Genomic DNA, 23,451 nt, shown 5'->3' with positions numbered 1-23,451 from the left:
CCTTTCTATCTCTCTCTGTCTGTTTCTCCTCTTTTGTGACCTTTGACCTCTCTCCGTAGGACCTGGTGTCTAAGATGCTGCATGTTGACCCTCATCAGAGACTGACCGCCTCTCAGGTCCTGCGTCACCCCTGGATCGTCCACAAAGACCAGCTGCCCAAATTCCAGCTGAACCGGCAGGACGCCCCGCAGCTCGTAAAGGTAATGAGTACACGGAGACCCGACAGCAGGACTGCCCACTGACCCTCTGCCCACTGACACTCCCCCCACCGACCCTCTGCCCACCAACCTTCTGCCCACTTACCCTCTGCCCACCAACCTTCTGCCCACCAACCTTTTGCCCACCGACCCTCTGCCTACCGATCCTCTGCTCACTGACACTCTGCCTACCGATCCGGCTTTGTTTACGTTACATTTTCCTCTTGAATCTTTGTAACAGAATCCGCACAAACGTCACAGTAACACACAGAACACTCACTTAGCACACACACACTCAGCGCACACACACACACTCAGCGCACACACGCACACTCAGCGCACACACGCACACTCAGCGCACACACGCACACACACACACACACACACACACACACACACACACACACTCACTTAGCACACACACACACACTCAGCGCACACACACACACACACACACACACTCAGCACACACACTCACACACACACACTCACTTATCACACATACACACACACACAACTTACACACACACACTCAATATAAACACGGTTCCTATCAGTAACAACAATCGCTAAAAGTGTTAATAGCAAGGTTGTGCTAACACTTACTAACAGTGAGGTTACGTTGAGGTTATCATGCTAACATCGAGGCTATGCTAACAGTGAGGCTGTGCTAACAGCGAGGCTATGCTAACAGCAAAGTTGTGCTAACAGCGAGGCCGTGCTACAGCGAGGCTGTGCTAACAGTGAGGCTGTGCTAACAGCGAGGCTGTGCTAACACTGAGGTGCTAAGTGAGGCTGTAGGTTTGTTAGCTGTGTTAGCGTCCTTCACCTCCTGAGCTGAGGGTTAGTTGGTGCTCCAGTTCTTCGTCTGATTGCCTGTCTGTCTGATTGGCTGTCTGTCTGATTGGCTGTCTGTCTGATTGCCTGTCTGTCTGTCTGTCTGTCTGTGTTTCAGGAGGCGATGGCCGCCACGTATTCGGCTCTGAACAGAAACACTTCTCCGATGCTGGAGCCGGTGGGCCGCTCTACGCTAGCACAGCGCCGAGGGGTCAAAAAGCTGACCTCCACTGCCCTCTGACCTCAGACCTGGGCATCCAGTGAGGAGCTGTGGACCAAAATTTAGCAGAAAAAAATGTTTATTTGTTCTTTTTTTATTTCTCTTTCTCCTGGTCTGTTTCTTCCAGCCTCTGCTGACAGGGAGTGAAATCAGCATCGTTCAGTGGAGTCACTGCTCGCACAATCATTACTGTCTCTGAAACCTGGAGCGTTATGCAAAAACATGAAATCAGTCTATTTTCTTTTATTATGAAAAAAAGGTTCTAGAAATTTACTTTATAACAGAATTGTATGTGAATATAATGGGATTTTTTTGTGGGTCCGGGTTCAAAAAGAGTGTTTTATGCTGAGGAACCTGAGAAATGTTCGGTTGTTTGTTGTTGTTGTTTTTTGGGAGCATTTTTCTTGCTATAGACACACTCCATGTAGAAATGACCAAGTCTGCTCGACCTGAACCCCTAATCATGAAAGTGCAGAGACTGTGCCATTCGGAAACTATTCCCAAAAAATCCCTTAAGAGGAAAAATAATAGTCGCAGCCATTAGCCATCATAGCATTATATATAATAAAAGTATATAATTTCAGATTTCTGATTTGTAAGTACCGTTTTAGCAAATATCTACCATTTATTCACATTTATTCACAAGAGAAAGACCAGCAGGTCGAGTCTCAGTGCTTCCATGGCAGTACTTTTCCGTTCCTGTTTGTTTCCATTAAAGTGGCCACTCCTTGGCAACTGAATTGTACTGTAACTTCCAATGGCAAAAAGTTTAAACGGCGTCTGTGAAATCAAACTCTTCAGGCACATGTGCACTCTGTCCTACTGTGTTTTCCATGCGCGACCTCTGAAAACTATTTTTTTGGAATATTTTTGGATGAAATAACTTTCCTTTGTTGTATTACTGAGCTTCATAAAGGTGTCTTAAGTGTTTTGGTCCAGGAGCTCAGATATATTCTGCAAAAAAAGCCTGAAAATCTGATGTTCAGCGATGCAGAAGATGCTGAACAGTGCATCAAACTGAAGGCCAAAGTAGCAATGAGAGAAAAATAAACACAAAATGTAAAACCATTTTAACCTCAGTCCCTTTAGCCCAGTGTTCTCAGACCCTGAGGGACCTTTAAAGGTGTACTTGGACCTTTTTCAGCCTAAGCTGTATGTGCAGTGTCTGTAGTGCACGGCCGATTTCTGCAGACGATAATTTCAACACGCCCCCCTGAACTTAGTAAGGAACGGAAAACCAGTTAGCATGAAACGCGTTTATAATGGAAGTCAATGGGCAGACGCTGAACTTGTGTGAAGAGATGTGCGAACAACGCTGATTAAAACCGCACTATTCTGAAAAAATAGCAGTCCTGGTTGGTTTAGCTTTCTCTAAGGTGTTCTGGTGTCCATGGTGATCAGGAGGCTCCGCCCCCCACCACTGACTGCTTATGAATTAGCATGTATCCTTCCCTTTGGAAAGCTAGTTCTAATTACCATTAGAAAGAACTGATTGGACAGATTTACAGCTCAATTTTAAAGAGTCGACAGAAGAAATTAAGGTTTTTTTTACACAAATTCGGAAGCCCTAGAGGTCCATTAGTTTGTTTTCTCATGATCCTGTGTTATGTCATTACAGCACAAAGAAATGTTTTCATAAGATCTTGATGCCGTTATCTCAACATAACGAATGTTATCTCGATAAAACGATGTCCGTTTTGTTGCGATAATAAAATTAACCCGAAATTTAGAGAAAACAGCCTTTGTTTTGCCGCAATGACATAAATATCACAAGATCTCAAGAAAACAAATGGAACAAATAATAAACTCATAAACTCATTATCATGGGAAGACTGAGTAAAAAAACATGCAAATCCAAATACAAATAATAACGTTTGGCATAAACGTTTACTGCCCATTGACTTGTATTATAAGCCTTTTTGATGCTGCTATGTTTCCTCTTGTTTTCTAAGTTGGAATTGAAGTTACTGTCCGTGCTAATCGCTCGTGCGCTACACGTACAGCAGGTGGAGACCAGGGTGGAAAAATCTGGACTATTCCTTTAACTCTCCATCATCACTCCTTTCTGTCTTCTTTCCGCCGTTTAAAGAAAAAGGGAATAAGTGTGACGTGTGTTCATCAGATTTGATACTATAAACTTTTCCAGTGAACAGACTTTTTACAGAGAGACGTTCAGAATGTATTTTTGTACACGTGTTCAAGCTCTTTTCTACTCCGGTGTGTGAGTGAGTGGGTGAGTGGGGGTGCAGGTGTTGCGTTTGGCCTGGAGCTCCTGCAGAGAGCCTTAACTACTGCTGTCGATTCTTCCATGTGGGTCTGAAAGCGGTCTTATTACTACTATGATGGGAAATCAAACGTTATAAAGAATAACCATAATAAAATCTTTAAGTATTTATCATTATTGACTCTTTTATTTTGTCTAAAACTTGACTTAAAACTTGAGATGTGAATATCTGAGTAACTACACGTCCTGGCAATAGATGGATAGATAGAAATTCATTGATCCCGGAGGGAAATTGCAGTGTTTCAGTAGCAAGACATAATTGCACATAAACTATGCAGAAAAATAGAAAATAGAAATAAATCTAGACATAAGTTAAAGTACAAGAGAAATAAAATAAAAGTATATATGTTTATTTACATATTTACATGGCATATGAGACAAATAGGCTTCATGTTCAACAATACAAGATTTATTTATCAAAATTCGGACAAGAAATTCAGAGGGAGGTAGATTTTATAACCGATTTCACAGCTTCACAGATGTAATATCTTCCGATGCTGGTGGTCGTCCAGATCCCTTTGTGCTGCACAGACAGCCTTCCTCTTTGAGTTTTTTGTGCCGTGTCTAAATCTGCTTTCCAGTTGGTGCATTTTTATTGAATTTTCTGGAAAATGCCGCTGCACTCTCATTAAAAACATTAAAATTAAACTTGGTTAGTTTTAACACATTTTGTTAAAGTTTGAGATCATTTGAGGGAGAATTGGCTGTTATTAGACCACGAAATGATGTAGATTTTTTTTGGGACACCCTGTGTATAACACCTGTTTATGCGTAAGAACACATATTTCCACTTTAATATAAAATATTTGAGGGGTTTATTTAACTGTACTTTTAATTTGCCTTGGCAATTGAATAAAAGTATTTTAGTATTGATTTCTGCATTAGTCATTGCTTTAAAGCATGGTAGTCATTTTATTCAACATTATTAATTAGAAGTATTTCAGTATTTTATTCTGCATTATGCATTTGTGACACATTATGTGCATCTTTATGCAGAAGCATCCACATTTTATTAGCATTAGTAACTGATTTACAGTATTTAAGAGGTTTTATTCTGCGTTAGTCATTGATAAACTATGCAGTGATTTTATCAGAATCAGTGTTTTAGGATTTAGGTTTAGTTATTGGCAGAAAGAATTTTAGTATTTTGTTGTTGGAAATTACGTTAGCGCCTCTGTTAGCATAACGCTGAGGTGAAAGAGTTTTAGTGTGTTTTATCTGTAGTAGCTTTATGGTATAAAGTATTGTGTTAATATTTGTGTGTGTTTGTAGTTATTCGGTATAAAATGTATGTTTTTTAGTTTTTTTATTAAGTTTTTTTTCTGTTTTTCCGTCTTTATCCGTTGTTTGTCCTCGAGACGTTTTGAATAAAGCTTGTCGCGAGGTTTCAGCGGCGCGCATGGGCAGTGAGCGGCGTAAAGCGGAAGTGGAGCAGCTCTGTTGAAGCTCCACGTTTTTCGGTTTTTCAGTTTTTCAGTTTTTCAGTTTTTCTGCCTCAAACTGAGAAAATCAGGAACAGAAAAGCAGCGAAACGACTTCATCTCCTCACCCCCTCACTACAGACAGACACAGAGAGGAACCTGAGAGAACATGCCGAAGAACAAAGGTAAGAACGGAGAGAGGGAGAGGGAGAGAGAGAGAGAGAGAGAGAGAGAGAGAGAACGTGTGAATGTAAGAAGGAGAAAAGAGAGAGAGAGGGAATGTGTGAATGTATGAAGGAGAAAAAGAGGGGGAGAGAGACTGTGAAAGAGGGAAAAGGGGGAGAGAGGGAGCGTATCTATGTATCTGTCTGTACATCTGTCTATTTATATCTGTCTATCTATATATGCCTATCTATATGTCTGTCTGTCTATTTACATATCCATCTGTCTGTCTCTCTCTCTCTCTCTCTCTCTCTCTCTCTATATCTATATCTATATCTATATATATATATATATATATATATATACACACTCTCAGACCCAACCAGAGTGTTTGGGTCTTTCTACCACTGAGGGGATGTTAATGTTGATATATATTCAACCATATACAACACATTCTCCATCAATCTGAAGAACCATATCACCATGTAAAGAACCATTTAAGCATGAAGTGTGTTTTTTGAGTGTTTATCGTTCTATATCCTCTTCAACTCTGTGGGACCACCGGTGGTTCCAAAACGCACTTCGTCATATTCTTCATAACTTTCATGTTATCACAGGATCATGTCTTATAATAAAAGAAGCTGAACTCAGTTTTTTTTCTACTGAAAGTCGACCCGTTTTTCCATAAATCTGGACTATAAACTATAAACAGATGGCATCTCTTCAGTGATCTGCTCTGTAGAAATTATTTTTATAAAATAATACAAAGAGCGTCTAAGATTTTTGGCTTTCAGCAGTAAATTGTAAGCATACAGCAATATGTGTGATCATAAAACACATGTTCTGTTAATTTGAGGGGAACTTTTACAAAAAATAAATAAATAAATAAAATAAAAATTTACATTTATTTCATGCAGTTACTGAATAATTTGCCTTACGGTTTGGTCACGTGAATTCAGATGGAACAGCCAAAATATACCCTGGAGAGTAAGAGGTTAATATTATTTCATTTCAACTTTAAAACTGCTGACAGTTGAGTTTTATTTCTGTAACAACACTGATAAGAACTTTTTCAGGCAAAATATGAAAGAAAATTCTGTTTGTATGATTTAAATAATTGGTACACACTTAAAGATGATCCTTCAGGGGTTCTTTAGTAAAGGCAGCGGTTCTGTATAGAACCATTTCATGATCAAATGCTTCTCTGCATGGTGACATGGTTCTTTTGATGGAGAATGTGTTGTACATGGTTCTATATAGCACCAAAAAGAACCATTTTCACAAAGGTTCTATGTAGAACCATCAGTCTGAAGAACCACTTCACCATGCAGAGAACCATTTAAGCTGGTCGCTGGTGCGACATGTTTTCATACCTGGAATGACGTGAATCTTTAAATTTTAATGATTTTTAATGGAAGAATTATTGTAGTTTTTGTAGATGAATTTAGGAACAGCACAGAGACTCGTTCTGTGTTCTGTCCTTATTTCGAGCTCATTTTCATGGTTCTAGAGTTGGTAGAACGACACGTGATCAGTTGTTCAAAATGTAATCGTGTTCCTAAATGTGCTTTTTGTACGAATGCGTCACAGTTCACCGATGTAAACAGTGTGATGCTTTTAAATAATCTTACATTTAAAACATTTTTTAAAAAAGGATTTTGTTACTGTTTTTCAAACAGTTGTGCGAAAATTTGGCCAAATTCCATGTTTGTTTTGATTTTCTGAGTGTAAATAAGTTACACATCCTTAGCACAGCACATTTTAATACACAATTGCCGTTTATTTACTTAATTTAACACACTGGCAGAAAAAACAATGTGGCCTGTGCAAAATTCGTGGCATATTTTTTATTTCAGGTTTGTTTATATTTCAGCTTTTGTTGTATTACTCAGCAAATAAATAGAAATAGTGTGTTAGATTTGCTAATTAATTGTTTGCTGTGGTAGATGTGGTACTGTATTTTCACTTAATTCACAAAATTAAATTTTTTTAAAAATAAAGGATGCCGAGTGACGTAACAGCTGAAAAGCTTAGCTTTGAAACACACGGCTAGAGTATCAGTTCATCCTTAATATCCACTGATATCCCAGCGTTCACCTGTGTGCAGGTAAGGGAGGTAAAAATCGAAGACGTGGAAAGAATGAAAACGAGTCGGAGAAGAGAGAGCTGGTGTTCAAGGAGGACGGCCAGGGTGAGTTACCATGGCAACCGGCCTTCTGTTCTGCTGAGTACAGCTCATGTTTTGGTTCCTGAAAAAAGCAGATTGAAAACTGTCACATTAATCTGATACAGTATCACCCTATAAGAACTGGATTGATACCGGATTAAAATCGCTCCACAATTATTACTGTAAAACTACACACACTGCAGATTCATACTGGATTAAAATCACTACACAATTATTACTGTAAAACTACACACACTGCAGATTCATACTGGATTAAAATCGCTCCACAATTATTACTGTAAAACTACACACACTGCAGATTCATACTGGATTAAAATCACTCCACAATTATTACTGTCAGACTGTAAAACTACACACACTGCAGATTCATACTGGATTAAAATCACTCCACAATTATTACTGTCAGACTGTAAAACTACACACACTGCAGATTCATACTGGATTAAAATCACTCCACAATTATTACTGTCAGACTGTAAAACTACACACACTGCAGATTCATACTGGATTAAAATCACTCCACAATTATTACCGTCAGACTGTAAAATTACTGTATTAAAAATACTGGATTGTGATGGTGGTGATAGGAACCAGGGGTCGCCATGACTACAACACTCTACAACTTTTCTGAACGACTCTGTTTACAACGTAACCATTTAATTGTGCAGATATTTGGAAATTGAGTGGAGTTCCCCTTTCAGCATTTAATCGTAATGTAACTGTGTGTGTGTAGAATACGCTCAGGTGATAAAGATGTTGGGAAACGGGCGGCTGGAGGCCATGTGCTTCGACGGAGTGAAGAGACTGTGCCACATCCGAGGAAAACTCCGGAAAAAGGTCTCTCTCTCTCTCTCTCTCTCTCTCTCTCGCTGTAATGTTCAAGTCGTTTGGTGATTTAGTCCACGACAACAAAACCTTTTTAAAGTTTAAGCGGGTCGAATGTTGTGAAAACCTTATTGGAAACGCTTTTTGACGCATACGTTTAGTGTCGTGTGACAGATTTTCCCAGACAGGGAGGTGGAGAGGTGGAGCTGCGCAGAGCAGGAGACACTGCAGCCTTTATAAAAGCAAAGAGCTCAAACAGCTCGATATGGCAGAGAAACAGGAGCTCTCGCTGAACGTTTGGGGGGAATAGAGGAATTTTTAATCGTAATAATGGTTCATTAAAACTGACTTAAAGGTGCAGCGAGTGAGATTTAAAGGGGGATCTATTATCAGAAATGGACTATAGTAACAAAACCATGTCCTCATTAGTGTATAATCAGCTGTAACTCTGAATCGTTGTGTTCTTGTTATCTTAGAATTACCTGTTATGGTGGGCAAACCATGCACTGCCTCTAGAGGGCGCCTTTCACGCTTTTACGCTGAAGCAGCAGCTTGAATTTGGTGGCGATGTAGCTCCAGTTGGAAGACGTAGAAAGAAGAAGAATCAGTGGTCGCTGCCGGTGCTGCTGACCATTCTGTGTCGTGAGAATTTTGGGAACCCAAATTTTTGACAAATGGAGGATCAGACTTATTATTTAGCACAATAAAAAGTGAGAGAGGGTGAATTCTCACCGTCAAAGAAGAGAAAACATGAAGAAGTGAAATGAAATCGGGACAGACGACGGCAGAAAACCTGACGCCCATCTTAGGTTCTACTATACGCTTGGAAAGGGAGGGGTGAGGGAGGGGATTCAGCTGGGTGCAATCTGCAACCTCACCACTAGATGCCACTAAATCTTACACACTGCACCTTTAATTGTTAAAAACTGCACAAACTCAGGAATGAGTGAGTAAAAGGCTGCAGAGTTCCTGAAGGACAGTTTAGATGCTGGCCCTCCATGCTCAGGCTCCTAGCAGACCAGCCTGTGGAGCTATCTAGAACACTTTCTTCACTGTAATGTTGTTCTTTCACACTGTTCATCACTTTATCGTGTGTCTGTGCTCCTGCAGGTGTGGATCAACACGTCTGACATCATCCTGGTGGGCCTGAGAGATTACCAGGTGGGCTTCTAAACACATGCGTGATTGTTTAAGGGGGTCGTATCCTACATCCTGCACTCTGTGGTCTTTTTGTAAATCAGTGTAAAAAAGAAAAAAGGACCAAAGTCGATTTAAAATGTGAAGTTTTTACCGCAGGCAGCTGGCCAAGCACGCAGAAAGCCATGCTAGGCTAATGGCTAACGGCTAACCCCAAGAGACTGGCTTTTCCTTCCGCTCTCTTTTCCCTGTCAACTCGTTAACTCAGTACAGTTTAATGTTGCTGCTTTGACAGTAAATTGGACTAATTCACATTTTGAGGTTGAATAATATTTAATTCATTTCTTACATTAGGTCTGCTCTTTTATGTGAAGTATTACGTCACATTTTTTTACACGACCATTTTTCAGCCTCTCTTTATCACTTGGAATTAAGCAGTTTGTTTGGCGGCCCACATTCAGAATCAGTCCAGGCTGAAACACTCCTTATAACTAAACTGGGTGGGGCTAAAAGGCTGTAGGCTGAATGGGTGGGGCTAAACTGCTAATAGGCTGAATGGGTGGGGCTAAACTGCTGTAGGCTGAATGGGTGGGGCTAAACTGCTATAGGCTGAATGGATGGGGCTAAACTGCTGTAGGCTGAATGGGTGGGGCTAAACTGCTGTAGGCTGAATGGGTGGGGCTAAACTGCTGTAGGCTGAATGGGTGGGGCTAAACTGCTGTAGGCTGAATGGGTGGGGCTAAACTGCTGTAGGCTGAATGGGTGGGGCTAAACTGCTATAGGCTGAATGGGTGGGGCTAAACTGCTATAGGCTGAATGGGTGGGGCTAAATTGCTGTAGGCTGAATGGGTGGAGCTAAACTGCTGTAGGCTGAATGGGTGGGGCTAAACTGCTGTAGGCTGAATGGGTGGGGCTAAACTGCTGTAGGCTGAATGGGTGGGGCTAAACTGCTGTAGGCTGAATGGGTGGAGCTATATTACACTAAACTACATCAGGCACCTGTTATTTTCATGATTTACGCTCTTCATCTTCATATTTTATTAATATATCTTTATCACTCGTTATTATAATCAGTTATGCATTGATTCCTCTTCTCTCTCTGTCAGGATAATAAAGCTGATGTTATTCTGAAGTATAATGCTGATGAAGCGAGGAGTCTCAAGGCTTATGGGGAGCTTCCAGAGCACGGTCAGTCTGCAGCACACGCAGCGCTGGGTCACATGAGCGGAATGTTTTGAAAAGTGAAGGGGAAGTGTGTAAAACCTGGTGTCCGGTGTTCAGTGTGATGAGCAGCAGCAGTAAACGGAGAAGGTCCGGCTGCAGACGTGCACCATCAGCCTGACATGGACCGCCAACCTATTAATAACAGTGACCCACGTACTGCTGGGCAGCAAGGGTTACTCTGAACATGTTTTAGTGTCGTCATACCGATCGAAGATTCTTTTTCGTCGCACAGGGTGCAACGAAATTAGGCAGCAATCCTAACAGTGCAAAAACAAAAATTAAGGAATGAAACCAAAATATAGGCTAATCTAAAATAAAAATGCAAGATATTAAAGGAAAAATGTATATTTTAAAATTATAAAAAAAGTGTAAAATAAAAATACGACTATAAAATAATTTAAAATAAAATTATAAGAAAGTAAAATAAAAAATGGTGGATATAAAACAATGTAGCAGCTGTGGAATTGCACATGAGGGTGTACTGATAATAATAGACTGTGTTAGAAAATGATCAAATGTATTGGTATACTGATAATTATAATGGTAATAATAGTAATAATAATGTGATTAAATGTGAAATTTTCTAAATTCAATATCAGGTTTATTTGCTGAAACTCGTGAAAACCATGCTGAAGATGTTGAGAACCATTAGGAGAAAACCTGGAATGGGAGTTGGCTCAATGGTGGCCTTTAGAGACCCCTGGTTTCCTGTAGGACACCTTTAGATCCCGTTAGGAAATGATGAAATGTGTCTGAATCAGAGCACCGGTTAAATTAATCCTTAATCTTTTATACTGTGATATCAACCCATCAGGAAAACACCGGATACCTTTAGTGACTACTGGACACCACCAGGAACCAGCAGAACCTTTTAATGCGTTCTGTGTTTTTTTAACAGGGAGGTCCATTAAAGGATTCTCTGTGTTATATATGGAGAATGGATGAAGTGATGATAAACGCAGAGTTAGGGTCTGTTTTTACTGTGGGAGCTGTGGATTCACACTGCATGGAGTATCTCAGTGAATATAATGTCCCTCTCTAATAAGCCCTCTTTCTCTTTCCCCACCCCTCTTTCTCTCTCTCCACCCCTCTTTCTCTCTCTCCACCCCTCTCTTTCTCTCTCTCCACCCCTCTCTTTCTCTCTCTCCACCCCTCCTTCTCCCTCCTGCAGCTAAAATCAACGAGACTGACACGTTCGGAGCTGGCGACGACGACGAGATCCAGTTTGATGACATTGGAGACGACGACGACGACATTGATGACGTGAGTGTAGTTGGGGTGTTTGTGTTGCTGTTATATTATGGGATGTTACCTTAGCAGCGTTTCTGCATTGTTAGTTAAAGGGCCCGTATCGTGAAAAAACGCATTTTTTCCCACTTTCTTTAAATGAAAGTTTGATATAATATGTGAACATTCACAAATTTCACAACGTACCAAGTGCAGAGTCCATATATGAAAACTAAACTACAAAAACAGCCCATTTTGAATTAATTGCTGTTGTCACAGAAACTCATTCACGTATTCAGACTGACGTTATAAGGAGAGTTTCAGCCCTGACTGCTTTTCCAGTACAATACAGCGCTGCAAATTAGAGCGGGGCTCATTTATATATCAGTCCACTTATAATGTTTGTGTGGTTTTATGAGCCAAAATAGTCAGAATTTATTCTAACATGATCGTTTTCCAACCCCTGTTTATCCCTTAGAATTAAGCATGCTGTGTTTCACGACTGATATATGTAAATGACCTACGTTCTGATTGGCTTCCGTGTATTGTGCCTTGTTAAAAAAGCATTCCTGGCTGAAACACTCCTTATAACTTCTGTGTGAGTGGGCGGGAATAAACTATGGTATCAATCAATAAACCTTTATTTAACCTCAGAGAACATTGAGGGTGACCCTCATTTACAATGTTGCCGAGTTGATACAGGAAAAAGGGATTGATCAGTATCTGAGATCAGGACCGTCTTTCTCTCTAACCTTTTTTTAACTAGCAAAGAGAGAGATAGACAAAGCACTTTTAGTAAGTCGCTCTGGATAAGAGTTTCTGCTAAATGCTGTAAATGTAAATCGTGTAAGAACACATCAAATAGTAAAAGTAGATTTAATAATAAAAGTGACTCAAATCAAGTAAGTATAAAAAAATTAAGCAATAATAAAAATAGGTAAAAAACTAAAAAAAAAAACAATTATTGAAGCATCACTAAAATGTTAAGGTTAATCAAATCAAAAGAAGGATGAGAAAACTAAAAAGGAAAAGGAAACAAATTAAATTGACTGAAATAATAATAAAATAATCATTAAACCAAGAATATGAACATCAATAATAAACAAATAAATAAATGGAAAAAGATAAATAAGAAAATAAGAATATGTATGCTGAATCAGCGGATATATGTAAATTTGTGGGTTTTTGTGATGTCACAAAAACAGTAAATTCCAACCTTGCTTTTTTTGATGCTTATAGACTGGGAATGAAACATTTTCAACATCACACTGTTTTGTGTGCAAAATTGGGTTTTCTGTGATGGGGTCCTTTAAATCAGATGTAAGAGGTGTTTTGAAGGCATAAACGCTGTGAGGAACCTCGGAGCGCTGGCTGCCTCAGCCAGCTCAGTGTTTAATCTGTTTCCCTCTTTCTTCTTTTAGATCTGATGACCTGTGGAGCTCGGACTGCTGCTGGCCTGCTGCGTTTATTCTGAGAGGACTGTAGTGGACGCTGATTGATTGATTAATTCTTTCTGATCGATAGGGACTCTGTTTCACCTTCCCCTTTACTGATAAATCCACTTAAACATCCCCTCAAGTCTTTTTACAGCCTTTTCCCGAACACCTGACTCAATACAAGACTGCTCGTGACCGCTAAATCATCAGTAATACACATATACACATACATATTTTTGTTATAGTTTTAATGTATTTATATTTTATTTCACCGTATATGGTGGAATTTGACTCAAATACAGAAAAACAGGATTTACAATAAAAGATTTAAACCCCCTTTTTTGTGTTTGAGCTGAGTGAATTCCAGTACAGTGTGTTGTCCAGCAGGGGGCAGCAGTATAAACAGCTGTTTATGGGAATATCTAAGTTTTTAAATTCATGTTTATTTTACATCATAAAGGACTGTTTTCTTGTAAGTTGTATGGCCCAGATTAAGGCTTTTGAACATCTCACATCGTCTTTAACAACGTTCAATTATTATGATCTTTTTTATTTTTTTAATAATAATAAAACAGCCGGATTTTACCATCTTCCAGACTTGACGTCGTGCTTTTTGGCACAGAGACTCACATTTTTTACGGTTGTTTTTATCTTCTGAGAATGTTTAACTCGCTGTCAGGAAGGCGTGAGCTGCTGTTTGATGCGACTGCCCTCATTCTGCTCCAGAAATAGTCTAGCCTAACGCTGAGCTTCCTCCATCACTGGAAGCTGCTTCTTCTGAAGGGAAACGGATTTGACAGACTGGTCAGATGTGTTTAGTTTAATATGGGCGCTCTGTCGGTTGCCTCTGGCGCTGGGTGGCCTTCTGTGTTCCCCTTCCATCACGTGGACTTCGGCTTCCTCCCCGGGTTATACAGATGTATCTCTAACTCTCTGATTGATTGACAGATTGATTGATTTATTTACAATGTTTTAGTTGTCAGAGGTGAAGCATCTGAGCTTAAATCGTCACTTGATTATAGTTTCCTTCTTCTGTCACATCTGATTTAAAGAGATCGTTTGACCAAGATTCACACCGTTTACCCCGAATGTAGTCAACACGTGTATGTGTGTGTGTATGTGTATATATATATATATATGATTGCTGGGTAAATGAACGTATCACAGCAAGATGACAAGCTATTATTAAATGCAGCGTCATCAGATTATTATTTCCTGATTGGAAACTACCCTAAAGCACATTTTCACCATGAAACACTGATGATGGCTTACTGGTGATGTAGCGTTGTATAGTAGAGAGATATAAACTGTATGTACTCTTGTATATATAGCCGCATCATTTAAGTCCACCTACACTCACTGTCCGTTCTGTCAGCTCCACTGACCGTAGTTCTACAGTTACAGACTGTAGTCCATCTGTTTCTCTGCATACTTTATCCTGTTCTTCAGTGGTCAGGACCCCCATGGACCCCCACAGAGCAGGTACTATTTGGGTGGTGGATCATTCTCAGCACTGCAGTAACACTGATGTGGTGGTGTGTTAGTGTGTGTTGCGCTGGTGCGAGTGGATCAGACAGCAATTACATAGATAGAGAAATAGATACACACAAGTGTTATTACAAATACAAACAGCAGGGGGAGTGCTCACACTGTATCTATCAGCCTTTGTTTTGAATTGTCTTCTAATAACCAAAATGTTCCATACCAAAGACAGAATAAGTGTGAATGACAGGAATACAATCTATAAAACATTAACAAAGAGATGAAATAACAAAGAGAGAGATAAAAGGAGTCATGAGGCGTTTATAACATCCTAAGTTCTGATAGTTTTAGGCTCCTCTTGTTCTTTACCGGTCTAAAGGAATCTAATAGTGAGGAAAGGTCCATTAAAAAGAGACCAAACTTGTGAACTGTGAGAAATGTGCGCTTATCTGTGCAGTATTTACCCATTAAGATCATAGTATTTATAACACGCTCCACGTCCGGTATATGGTGAGTAGCATATTACGTCACACAGCTTTAAGATGAAGGTAGTATTTGTTTACTTTTCTAAGAAGTCTGACCAAAAAGTAGGAACAAAGGGGCAGTCAACCCAAACACGGGGTACGGACATCAGCCTTTCTTGGACGGCCTGTGTCGTTCGGACCCCTAGCCAATCAGAGCTCAGGAGGGGCGGGGCTCTCCCGAATACGGGTGTGAAACGAAATGCGGCGCAGCGCCCCCTCCGCTCCGGCTGCGCACACTGCAGCGCTGCTGTGCTGACTGAGCGGGCTGAGCTGGTGGTGCTGAAGCTGGAGGAGAGCGGACCGAATCCGGCGATGCTGTGATTTCCGAGCGCGCTGTTTCACTCTGAACCACCAAACCGGGACGTTTTCCACCTTCACGGACGCCGGAGACACGGAGAGAGGTTTACCGGGGAGCAGGAAGATGGCGGAGAAGGTGGAGGCCGGTGCATTGTCAGGTAAAGAGAGACGGAGGCTGAGGAATGATGCAGCAGGGCTTTGGGGCAGTTTTTGGGGGGCTTGCTGCATCGGCCCCGAGGGGCAGTCTGAGCCCAGCAGAAAAGCTGATTCACTCTGAAGCTGTTCTGTTCGCCTGGCTCTTGCTCCAGTTTCCCGTTCCACCTTAAGTGAATGTAACTGCTGCACCATTTAAGGTGGAACGGGAATTTGAAATAAAAGGCAGGGAAATATGATGCCAACTTAATCCAAAGACTTCCAGAATTATTATAGCCAATCAGCTTCTCCATAAATAAGTGCCACTTTAGCATTGCACTGTTTATCTATTACAGCTGCCGTCATGCCTTTGTTTACAGTGTCATTGTTGTGTAATGATGTGTGTATGTGGTGTTTTAGGGACTGAGCTGCTGGATGAGGTTAGAGGAGTTCAGGCTAAATCACAGACAGGTAGACAGACAGTTCTTTATTAACCCCAGCAGCAGCAGCAGCCCTTCAAAACAGAAGACAATAGAGCAGAGTAGCACAGTGCAGAATGAAGTGTAGGTAAAAATATGTAAAGTTGGGGGAAGTTAGACATAATAAATAAAAATACAGATGTAAAAATGTTGTACACTGTCCTGTAAACTTACCTGACGATGGTAAAAAAGCCGCATCCAGCTCAGTGGGCCTGCAGGGGAGGCTTGGCTGTGACTGTGTACGCTCTGTAACGGCCCTTTGCAGCATTAGCTGGTGATTCTGTTTCATTTCCAGCCACTGAGTTGAATTCTCGGAGTTGGAGTTCAGGGTGTGGCTCCTGTGGCTTGTTACACTTTGTTTTGAGCTCTGTTAGTGCACCAGAAAGGAGCCCAGGCCCTGTGATTCTTGCAAAATAATATAAATACATGCCTGTGATATGTGTTTAATATAAACATCAAACTTAAACACTAACAGTTGTGTAGTAATACTCGTATTTCACTGTTAAAGGTGCAGTGTGTAAGATTTCGGGGGATCTGGTAGCAGAAATGGAATATAGTAAATAAAACTATGTGTTCATTAGTGAATAATCAGCTGTAACTATGAATCATTCTGTTCTCGTTATCTTAGAATGAGCCTCCATATCTACATAAGGAACATCTCCTCTTCAACAGAGGCCGCCATGTTGCACCGCCATGTTTCTACTGTAGCCCAGAACAGAAAAAAACAAATACTGCCTCTAGAGGGCGCCTTTCACGCTTTTACGCTGAAGTGGCAGCTTGAATTTGTATGGAAAAAAGGTAGTTTGAGAACCCAAATTTTGACAAACGGAGGGTCAAACTGATTATTTAGCACAAGAGGAAGTGAGAGAGGGTGAATCCTCACCGTCAAAGAAGAGAAAACATGAAGAGGCAAAACAAAATCAGGACAGACGACGGCAGAAAACCTGACGGCCACTGTAGGTTCTACTACACGCTTGGAAAGGGAGGGGTGAGGGAGGGGATTCAGTTGGGTGCAATCTGCAACCTCACCACTAGATGACCTTGATCTAAGATGATCTTACACACTGCACCTTTAAGTTTTGGTTGGAAACAGAAGGGGGTAAATGCTTAACAGAAAATCGTCCAATCAGAATTGTTCTCTCTGTGGTTTCTAGGTAGACACAGCCGAGCGAGCTCTCCCATTGGTTAGGACTTCAGGAGCTGGACTGAAGGCCCTACATGTTAAATTTACTACCAGCAGCTTTAGGAAGTAACAGAGGAACCAACCAATTACCCTTTGATCACCACAGGACCAAATTACAGAGGAAAAAGGCATTCTGGAAGTTCTAGATAACTGACTGTGAATATGAGTCATACTCTAAGCAGTGTTCTGGTTGGTTGTTAGGAATGTTAAACGGTGGCTGCAGCTCTATGCAGGACTGTTTACTGAAAGAACCTCTGCAAAACGGATACATATAAGCTCAGATATATGATAATGTCTGTTACAAACTTCAGATGAAACAGATGGAACGACTTTTACAGGCTCCAAATGTCTGTGTTTAATTTAAAACAGACAAAAAATGACAATGTGCACCAGCGTTAGCTATTAGAAATCCCACAGGGGGAGTAGCAGAAATTAGCATTATGGTAGAGATTTTTTTGTTCTTTTAGACCAAGTCTTTACATTTATGTTCCAAAATGAAGGCCTAGATTCACCACTGTAGTGCACAGACTGTATATAGGCTCAGTCGTAATATGCAGCCCTAATAGGTAGATAAACAACTCCAGTCTTACCAAAACTGTTCTTATCGACTTTTATACAACATATATATATAAACTTTACAACACCGGAGGAACACAGTAAAAAAGAAAGCAGTTCTGATTACTTTTGCTTTCCTTAAGGTTCTCTGGTAACGATGGCGATGGGTGTTCTGTTCTTTTCTAAATTTAAGGAAATGTGTTGAACTTATATGTCTGTTCTAATTGATCATAGATAAAAGATAAAAAAAACTCCCATGGAAAACTGAAATTTCCATATCCACATCCATAAATGTCCATATAAGGAAACTAAGCTGCAAAAACAGCCTGTTTTGCTGTCATTGTTTTTGTGATGTCACAATAACAAACAACTATTCAGTCTACAGCAGTTTAGCCCCGCCCATTCAGCATAGAGCAGTTTAGCCCCGTCTATTTACCCTAGAGCAGTTTAGCCCCGCCCATTCAGCCTACATCTGTTAAGCCCTTCCCATTCAGCCAACAGCAGTTAAGATTTGCCCATTCAGCCTACATTAGTTTAGCCCCCCATTCAGCATAGAGCAGTTTAGCCCCGCCCAGACTGCTTTCTGAATGAGTGACAGCCAATTAGAACAGAGCTTATTTACATATGGGTCATTCACAGGACGTGTTTTTCCTTAAAAGTAATGTAATAAATATATATTACATATTAAATTTGTCAACAATATCCGTTTTATGTGAAACATTTTCATTGCATCCATAAAAAATCATTTTAGTTTATTTTTGCCACAAAAAGGCTAAAAATGTCAGGTGGTAAGACCACTGAACCATATATGTTGTTTAAGTAAATTGTCAAAAAAGGTAATTTAGTTATAAAACTCTAAATAAAATAGTTTGGCATGATTTTATGTTTGAAAACTTCAAAATGAAAAATGAATGTTGCAAAATAAGGCAACTTAAAAGTGCTCAACTCACTGAAAAACATTTGACTGCAAGTTTTTACTTCCTCAAATGTCAGGCTGTACAACCAGAAACAAAGGACTTTTACTTTGACATGCTTTTACAAGAGAGGGGCCAGGGTATTGCATCATAAAGAAGACCCCAAGTGACCTTGGGTCAATGCCAAGGTCACAGATTTAGTAAAATGTGATTTTTGAGTTGTAGTTAGAACGGTTCCATTTCCCATGTCAGGTGGTCTGACCTCAGGAGAACCGTGAAAACGTGAAATTATTATATTAATGTTTGTTTATTGAAAATAAAAGTTTGAACTCAAGTTGTCAAAGGTTTCTACGGGTGTCTAAGTAGATCCTGTTTAATTTGAAATTAGTCTGAAAAGTCAGGCGACGCAACCAGTCAGTCAGATGGAGCAACCAGACCAGCACAGCTTAATAACTGAAACATTAAAGCTCTGATAAAACTCACTATATTTAAGATAGAAAATGCAAAGAAATATAAATGCAAATATATAAGCAGATGTAAAAATGCACATCATGCCCTTTTTAATAAGACTTTGGAAAATTAATTTTGAAAAACCTTATTTGTCTTTTATGTTTATGTGTCTTAAAGGCACAGTAAGAAACACAGCCTGTTTAAGGAATAAAGAAAGACGTGAAAATGGTTAAGTAAAAATTCATTTGGCTGGTTGAAGAACCGTCTTGTTAAGCGTCTGTCAGTTCTGATTTTCTGATGTTTTGTTTATTTAGTGAGAATTTGCTGTGATTGAACTCCTGTTAACTTTATTTTCCATTCCAACTAATACACGTCACCCCCTGGCTGTTTGTAGACTGTTATCATTCTGTAAGGGTTCATTGATTAGCTGGAGGCTAACGTTTGTATTTGTGCTCCGGTTTAGACCTCAGTCAGGGGTCAGTGCTGCGTAACCGGCAGCTCAATCGGTTGCTGCTCTTTAACTGGTTTAAGGCAGCCTTCAGTGGGTTTCATTGGATTAGGCCTGAACTCCTCCTGCGCTGGAGTCTCACTGATTCCTGCCGTTAGTCAGCCAATCACTTCAATTACAGATGATTACCCATAATCCTCCACCTCACAGGTCAGCAGCGTTGCCTCAGTCCACCTCTCTCCACTTTGTTTCTCTGTCCGTTACCATGGTGATAGTCTGTTTAGCGTCCTGTTTTTCTCGGCTCTTTTCCGTTCTCCTCAGAACGTTCTGGAAAGGCGCTCGGCTCAGTGATGGTGGAGCTCTGGCACGGTGCCATGCTGCAGGTTCTGAAGTGCCATTGAAACTTCTGCAGGTCACATGACCTTTAGGGAGCTTCATGGAGCTTTAGTAACAGGGCTGACCCCCACCGCTGCTTCTCCTCTGCCCCATATCTGCCCCTCTACTGCTCCTTGCCTACCCCACACCTGCCCCTTTACTGCTCCTCAACTGCCTTTCATCAATCCTGGAACTGCCCTCTAGTGATGTCAACTACCCCTCAACTACCCTTTAGAGACCCTTCAACTACCCCTCAACTACCCTTTAGAGACCCTTCAACTACCCCTCAACTACCATTCATCAATCCTACAACTGCCCTCTAATGCTGTTAACTACCACTGAACTACCCCTCAACTATCCCTTAGCTACCCCTCAAGTACCCTTTATCAATCATACAACTGCTTTTCATCAACCCTACATTTGCCCTCCACTGCTGTCAACTACCCCTGAAGTACCCCTGAACCACCCCTCAGCTACCCCTTACCCACCTGGCAAATGCCTAACTACCCCTCAACTTCCACTAAGCTACCCATCAACTGCCCCTTAACTATCCCTCAGCTACCTGGCAACTGCCAAACTACCCCTCAGCTACCCCTCAGCTACCTGGCAACTGCCTAACCACCCATCAACTACCCCTCAGTTACCCTTTAACAACCCTTTAGCTATCCCTCAACTACCCATTAACTACCCCTCAACTACCCAGCAACTTCCTATCTACTCCACAACTACCCTTCAGCTACCCATCAGTTACCTCAAAGCTACCCTTCAACAACCCAGCAACTGCCTAACTACCCCTCATCTACTCAGCTACCCCTCAGCTACCCTTCAACAACCCAGCAACTGCCTAACTACCCCTCATCTACCACTAAGCTACCCCTGAACTACCCCTCAGCTATCACTCAACTACCCAACAACTGCCTTACTACCCCTCAGCTACCCCTCAACTACCCCTCAGCTATCCAGCAACTGCCTAACTACCCCTCAGCTACCCCCCAACAGTATGTTATATTTGCCATTTACATGTTTTTTTTCCCTGTTTAAAGAACCTCCATGTAGGAATAAACACTGTTCCTCGCCAAGCGCCCCCCCACCAACCTTGCTCTCCCTCTCTCTCTCTCTCTCTCTTTCTCTCTTTCTCTCTTTCTCTCTCTCTCCCTCTCTCTCTCTCTCCCCTTCTCTCTCTCTCTCTCTCTTTCTCTCCCTCGCTCTCTCTCTCCCTCTCTCTCTCTCTCTCTCTCTTTCTCTCTCTCTCTCTCTCTCTCTCTCTCCCCTTCTCTCTCTCTCTCTCTCTTTCTCTCCCTCGCTCTCTCTCTGCCTCTCTCTCTCTCTCTCTTTCTCTCTTTCTCTCTCTCTCTCCCTCTCTCTCCCTCTCTCTCTCTCATTAATTCACTCTTTCACAGAGCTCAGCAGCTGTTTTTAACTGACTGTATGTTGGTAATATTTGTATGAATAAACTCTTCACTCTTTCAAAACTTTCTTTCACAGCTAAAATGATGACATCACCAGCTTCTGAAAAGAAACTCCGGAGTAATGGCCACACCTCCCCCGCCCACCAGACGCCCAATCACGGCAGCCCTGTTGCTGGGAAACAGAGTAAGCTCCGCCCACGTTCTTTTTGAGTAGAATAATGTGTAGAAATTGATCAGTGCGTTAGAAAAAAAGGACGTCTCTCCAAACTCGATGAAAGTGGCCAGTTTTGTTTCAATAAAGGCAGTAATGAAGCGTGAAATGCTGAGTCAGACCGAACGCCAATCATCTCCAAAACCCCACCAAGTTTACACATCTGAGAGGAGTCAGAGGAACTCAGAGACTCTTTTCCAGCTGCGTCTCCCAGCCCGTCTCCACATTTCAGATCCAGTCAGCATCATATTAGACATGTTTCTGAATTAGACTGAGCTTCAGGTGAAACACGGCCAGATATACTTTCCCTTTAAAAAGCCATGAGCTCACCTCTTTCTCTCTATGTCCTGTCTTTCTCGTTAGCGGAGATGCTAACTCCTCCAGAAAAGAAACTGCAGACCAATGGCCACGCCTCACCTGTTAGAAATCCAGCCAATAGCAGCAACGGCCACACAGGTAAACAGTGTAAGTCCCGCCTCCTCTATCTGCGTTCAGCTTTAACCTGAAAAGCAGAGCTTCAGATCTATTTCAGATTTAGTTGATCAGCCAAGACGTGTTCGGTCTCTGACGTTTTAGTTTTAGCACTGGAGCTACGATGCAAATGTGGCTAATGGGAAATAGAAGCTAATTAGCGCAGTGCTAACCATGTGGGGTAGTGAAGCAACTGAACTTCAAAACAAACCAAAAAAAATAAAGGTGGTGTAGAAGTGCATTATTTCTGTAAACTCTGAATGACCAGGAGATGGCGCTGTCTTTGAGTAAGCCAAGCTTAAGCACAGGCTACTGCTGTGCTAGTTTAGCATGGCGAAACTGATCCCTGCTTTCTGACAAAATATTCACCATAACATTAAAAACAAAATGAAAACTTTTCCTCAGAAAATAAAAAGAAAAGTAAAACTATTAACCCTGTTTTAGACGCAGGATGTGTCCATTTCTGCTGTTTAATCTGCTCTTCTCCTTTAATAGCATGGTGTCTGAATGCTGTTGTTGGGTTTATTTAATATGTAAAGAAAATGATGCAACAAAGCAAAACATATTTAGTGTCACAAACTACTTTGAACGTTTTGAACAAGAAAATACATGCATAGGAATGTAAGTCACACATGAGTCGTGTTTTACTGTTACTCTGATTAGACAGCAGCAACGATCTCTGAACGAGAGCAATTCTAGTGCATCCAAACCAAAACCAAATTTAAACACCACATTAAAACAAACAATAACTATAATAACCCTGGTATGATAAAGTCTTTAACAAGGCCAACCTGTATATGATACACTGTTCTTATGAAAGCTATTTGTGTGCCAATAGCACCCCCTAGTGGAGGATGTTTAAACTGCTAAACATGAGTGAGTGACTGAGTGAGTTACAAGCCAGGTCTATGAGGTGCTTCATGTCTAAAAATAGAAAAAAAAACTAAATAGGTAAAAGTACACAGTTAAAAGTACATAGGTAAAGTGTACATAGACAAAGGTACATAATTTAAAAAGTACATGACTAGAAAAGTCCATAGTTAAAAGTACATAGTTACAAATATACGTAGCTAAAAGTACATGGCTAAAAAAAGTACATGCTTTTAAAAAGTACATGGCTGAAAGCAAAAGTAGCAGCTATTGTGAAAGTATAATTTCAAAATTCAGTCCTATGAATCTCCACCCACACCGTCCTCATCCTCGCGTTCCTGTTGGCTGTTCCTCTCTCAGGTCTGGAGGGCTATCTGAAGACGGATGACCGGATGCGTCTGGCGAAGGAGAGGCGGGAGGAGAGAGAGAGGAGTCTGGGTAAGTGCATTTACAGTTTACTGTTCTCTTCACTCTCCGGTTCTTTCAGCTGAGC

General features: G+C 41.0%; 3 protein-coding genes across 3 annotated transcripts in view; all 3 read left to right on the top strand.

Moving 5' to 3' along the window:
* Positions 1 to 3,655, top strand: part of rps6ka3a (ribosomal protein S6 kinase a, polypeptide 3a) — a 35,345-nt gene extending 31,690 nt beyond the window's left edge. The window contains exons 21-22 of the mRNA XM_036580789.1: positions 60 to 200; positions 1,153 to 3,655. Coding sequence (XP_036436682.1) covers positions 60 to 200; positions 1,153 to 1,275 — 264 coding nt within the window. The 3' untranslated portion in view covers positions 1,276 to 3,655. The remainder of the gene's footprint in view (positions 1 to 59; positions 201 to 1,152) is intronic.
* A 1,272-nt stretch (positions 3,656 to 4,927) lies between these two features.
* eif1axa (eukaryotic translation initiation factor 1A X-linked a) lies at positions 4,928 to 13,748 on the top strand. Its single transcript, XM_036580866.1, has 7 exons — positions 4,928 to 5,144; positions 7,229 to 7,312; positions 8,043 to 8,146; positions 9,245 to 9,295; positions 10,378 to 10,459; positions 11,667 to 11,758; positions 13,144 to 13,748. Exons 1-7 carry the CDS (start codon positions 5,129 to 5,131, stop codon positions 13,147 to 13,149), a joined length of 435 nt encoding a protein of 144 aa, XP_036436759.1. The 5' UTR covers positions 4,928 to 5,128; the 3' UTR covers positions 13,150 to 13,748.
* A 1,675-nt stretch (positions 13,749 to 15,423) lies between these two features.
* map7d2a (MAP7 domain containing 2a) overlaps positions 15,424 to 23,451 on the top strand; it is a 45,929-nt gene continuing 37,901 nt past the window's right edge. Inside the window, exons 1-4 of the mRNA XM_036580779.1 lie at positions 15,424 to 15,619; positions 21,483 to 21,590; positions 21,981 to 22,082; positions 23,319 to 23,396. Coding sequence (XP_036436672.1) covers positions 15,586 to 15,619; positions 21,483 to 21,590; positions 21,981 to 22,082; positions 23,319 to 23,396 — 322 coding nt within the window. The 5' untranslated portion in view covers positions 15,424 to 15,585. The remainder of the gene's footprint in view (positions 15,620 to 21,482; positions 21,591 to 21,980; positions 22,083 to 23,318; positions 23,397 to 23,451) is intronic.

This window comes from Colossoma macropomum, unplaced genomic scaffold (assembly GCF_904425465.1).
Source record: "Colossoma macropomum unplaced genomic scaffold, Colossoma_macropomum, whole genome shotgun sequence".
NCBI classification, from domain to species: Eukaryota; Metazoa; Chordata; class Actinopteri; order Characiformes; family Serrasalmidae; genus Colossoma; species Colossoma macropomum.
Note: the sequence above shows the minus strand (reverse complement) of the source record. Positions and strands in the feature narration are given on the sequence as shown.

Coding starts and splice junctions, on each gene's coding strand:
- eif1axa (XM_036580866.1), top strand. Junction 7,313..8,042: donor GTTCAAGGAGGACGGCCAGG/GTGAGTTACCAT, acceptor GTGTGTGTGTAG/AATACGCTCAGGTGATAAAG. Junction 10,460..11,666: donor TGGGGAGCTTCCAGAGCACG/GTCAGTCTGCAG, acceptor TCCCTCCTGCAG/CTAAAATCAACGAGACTGAC.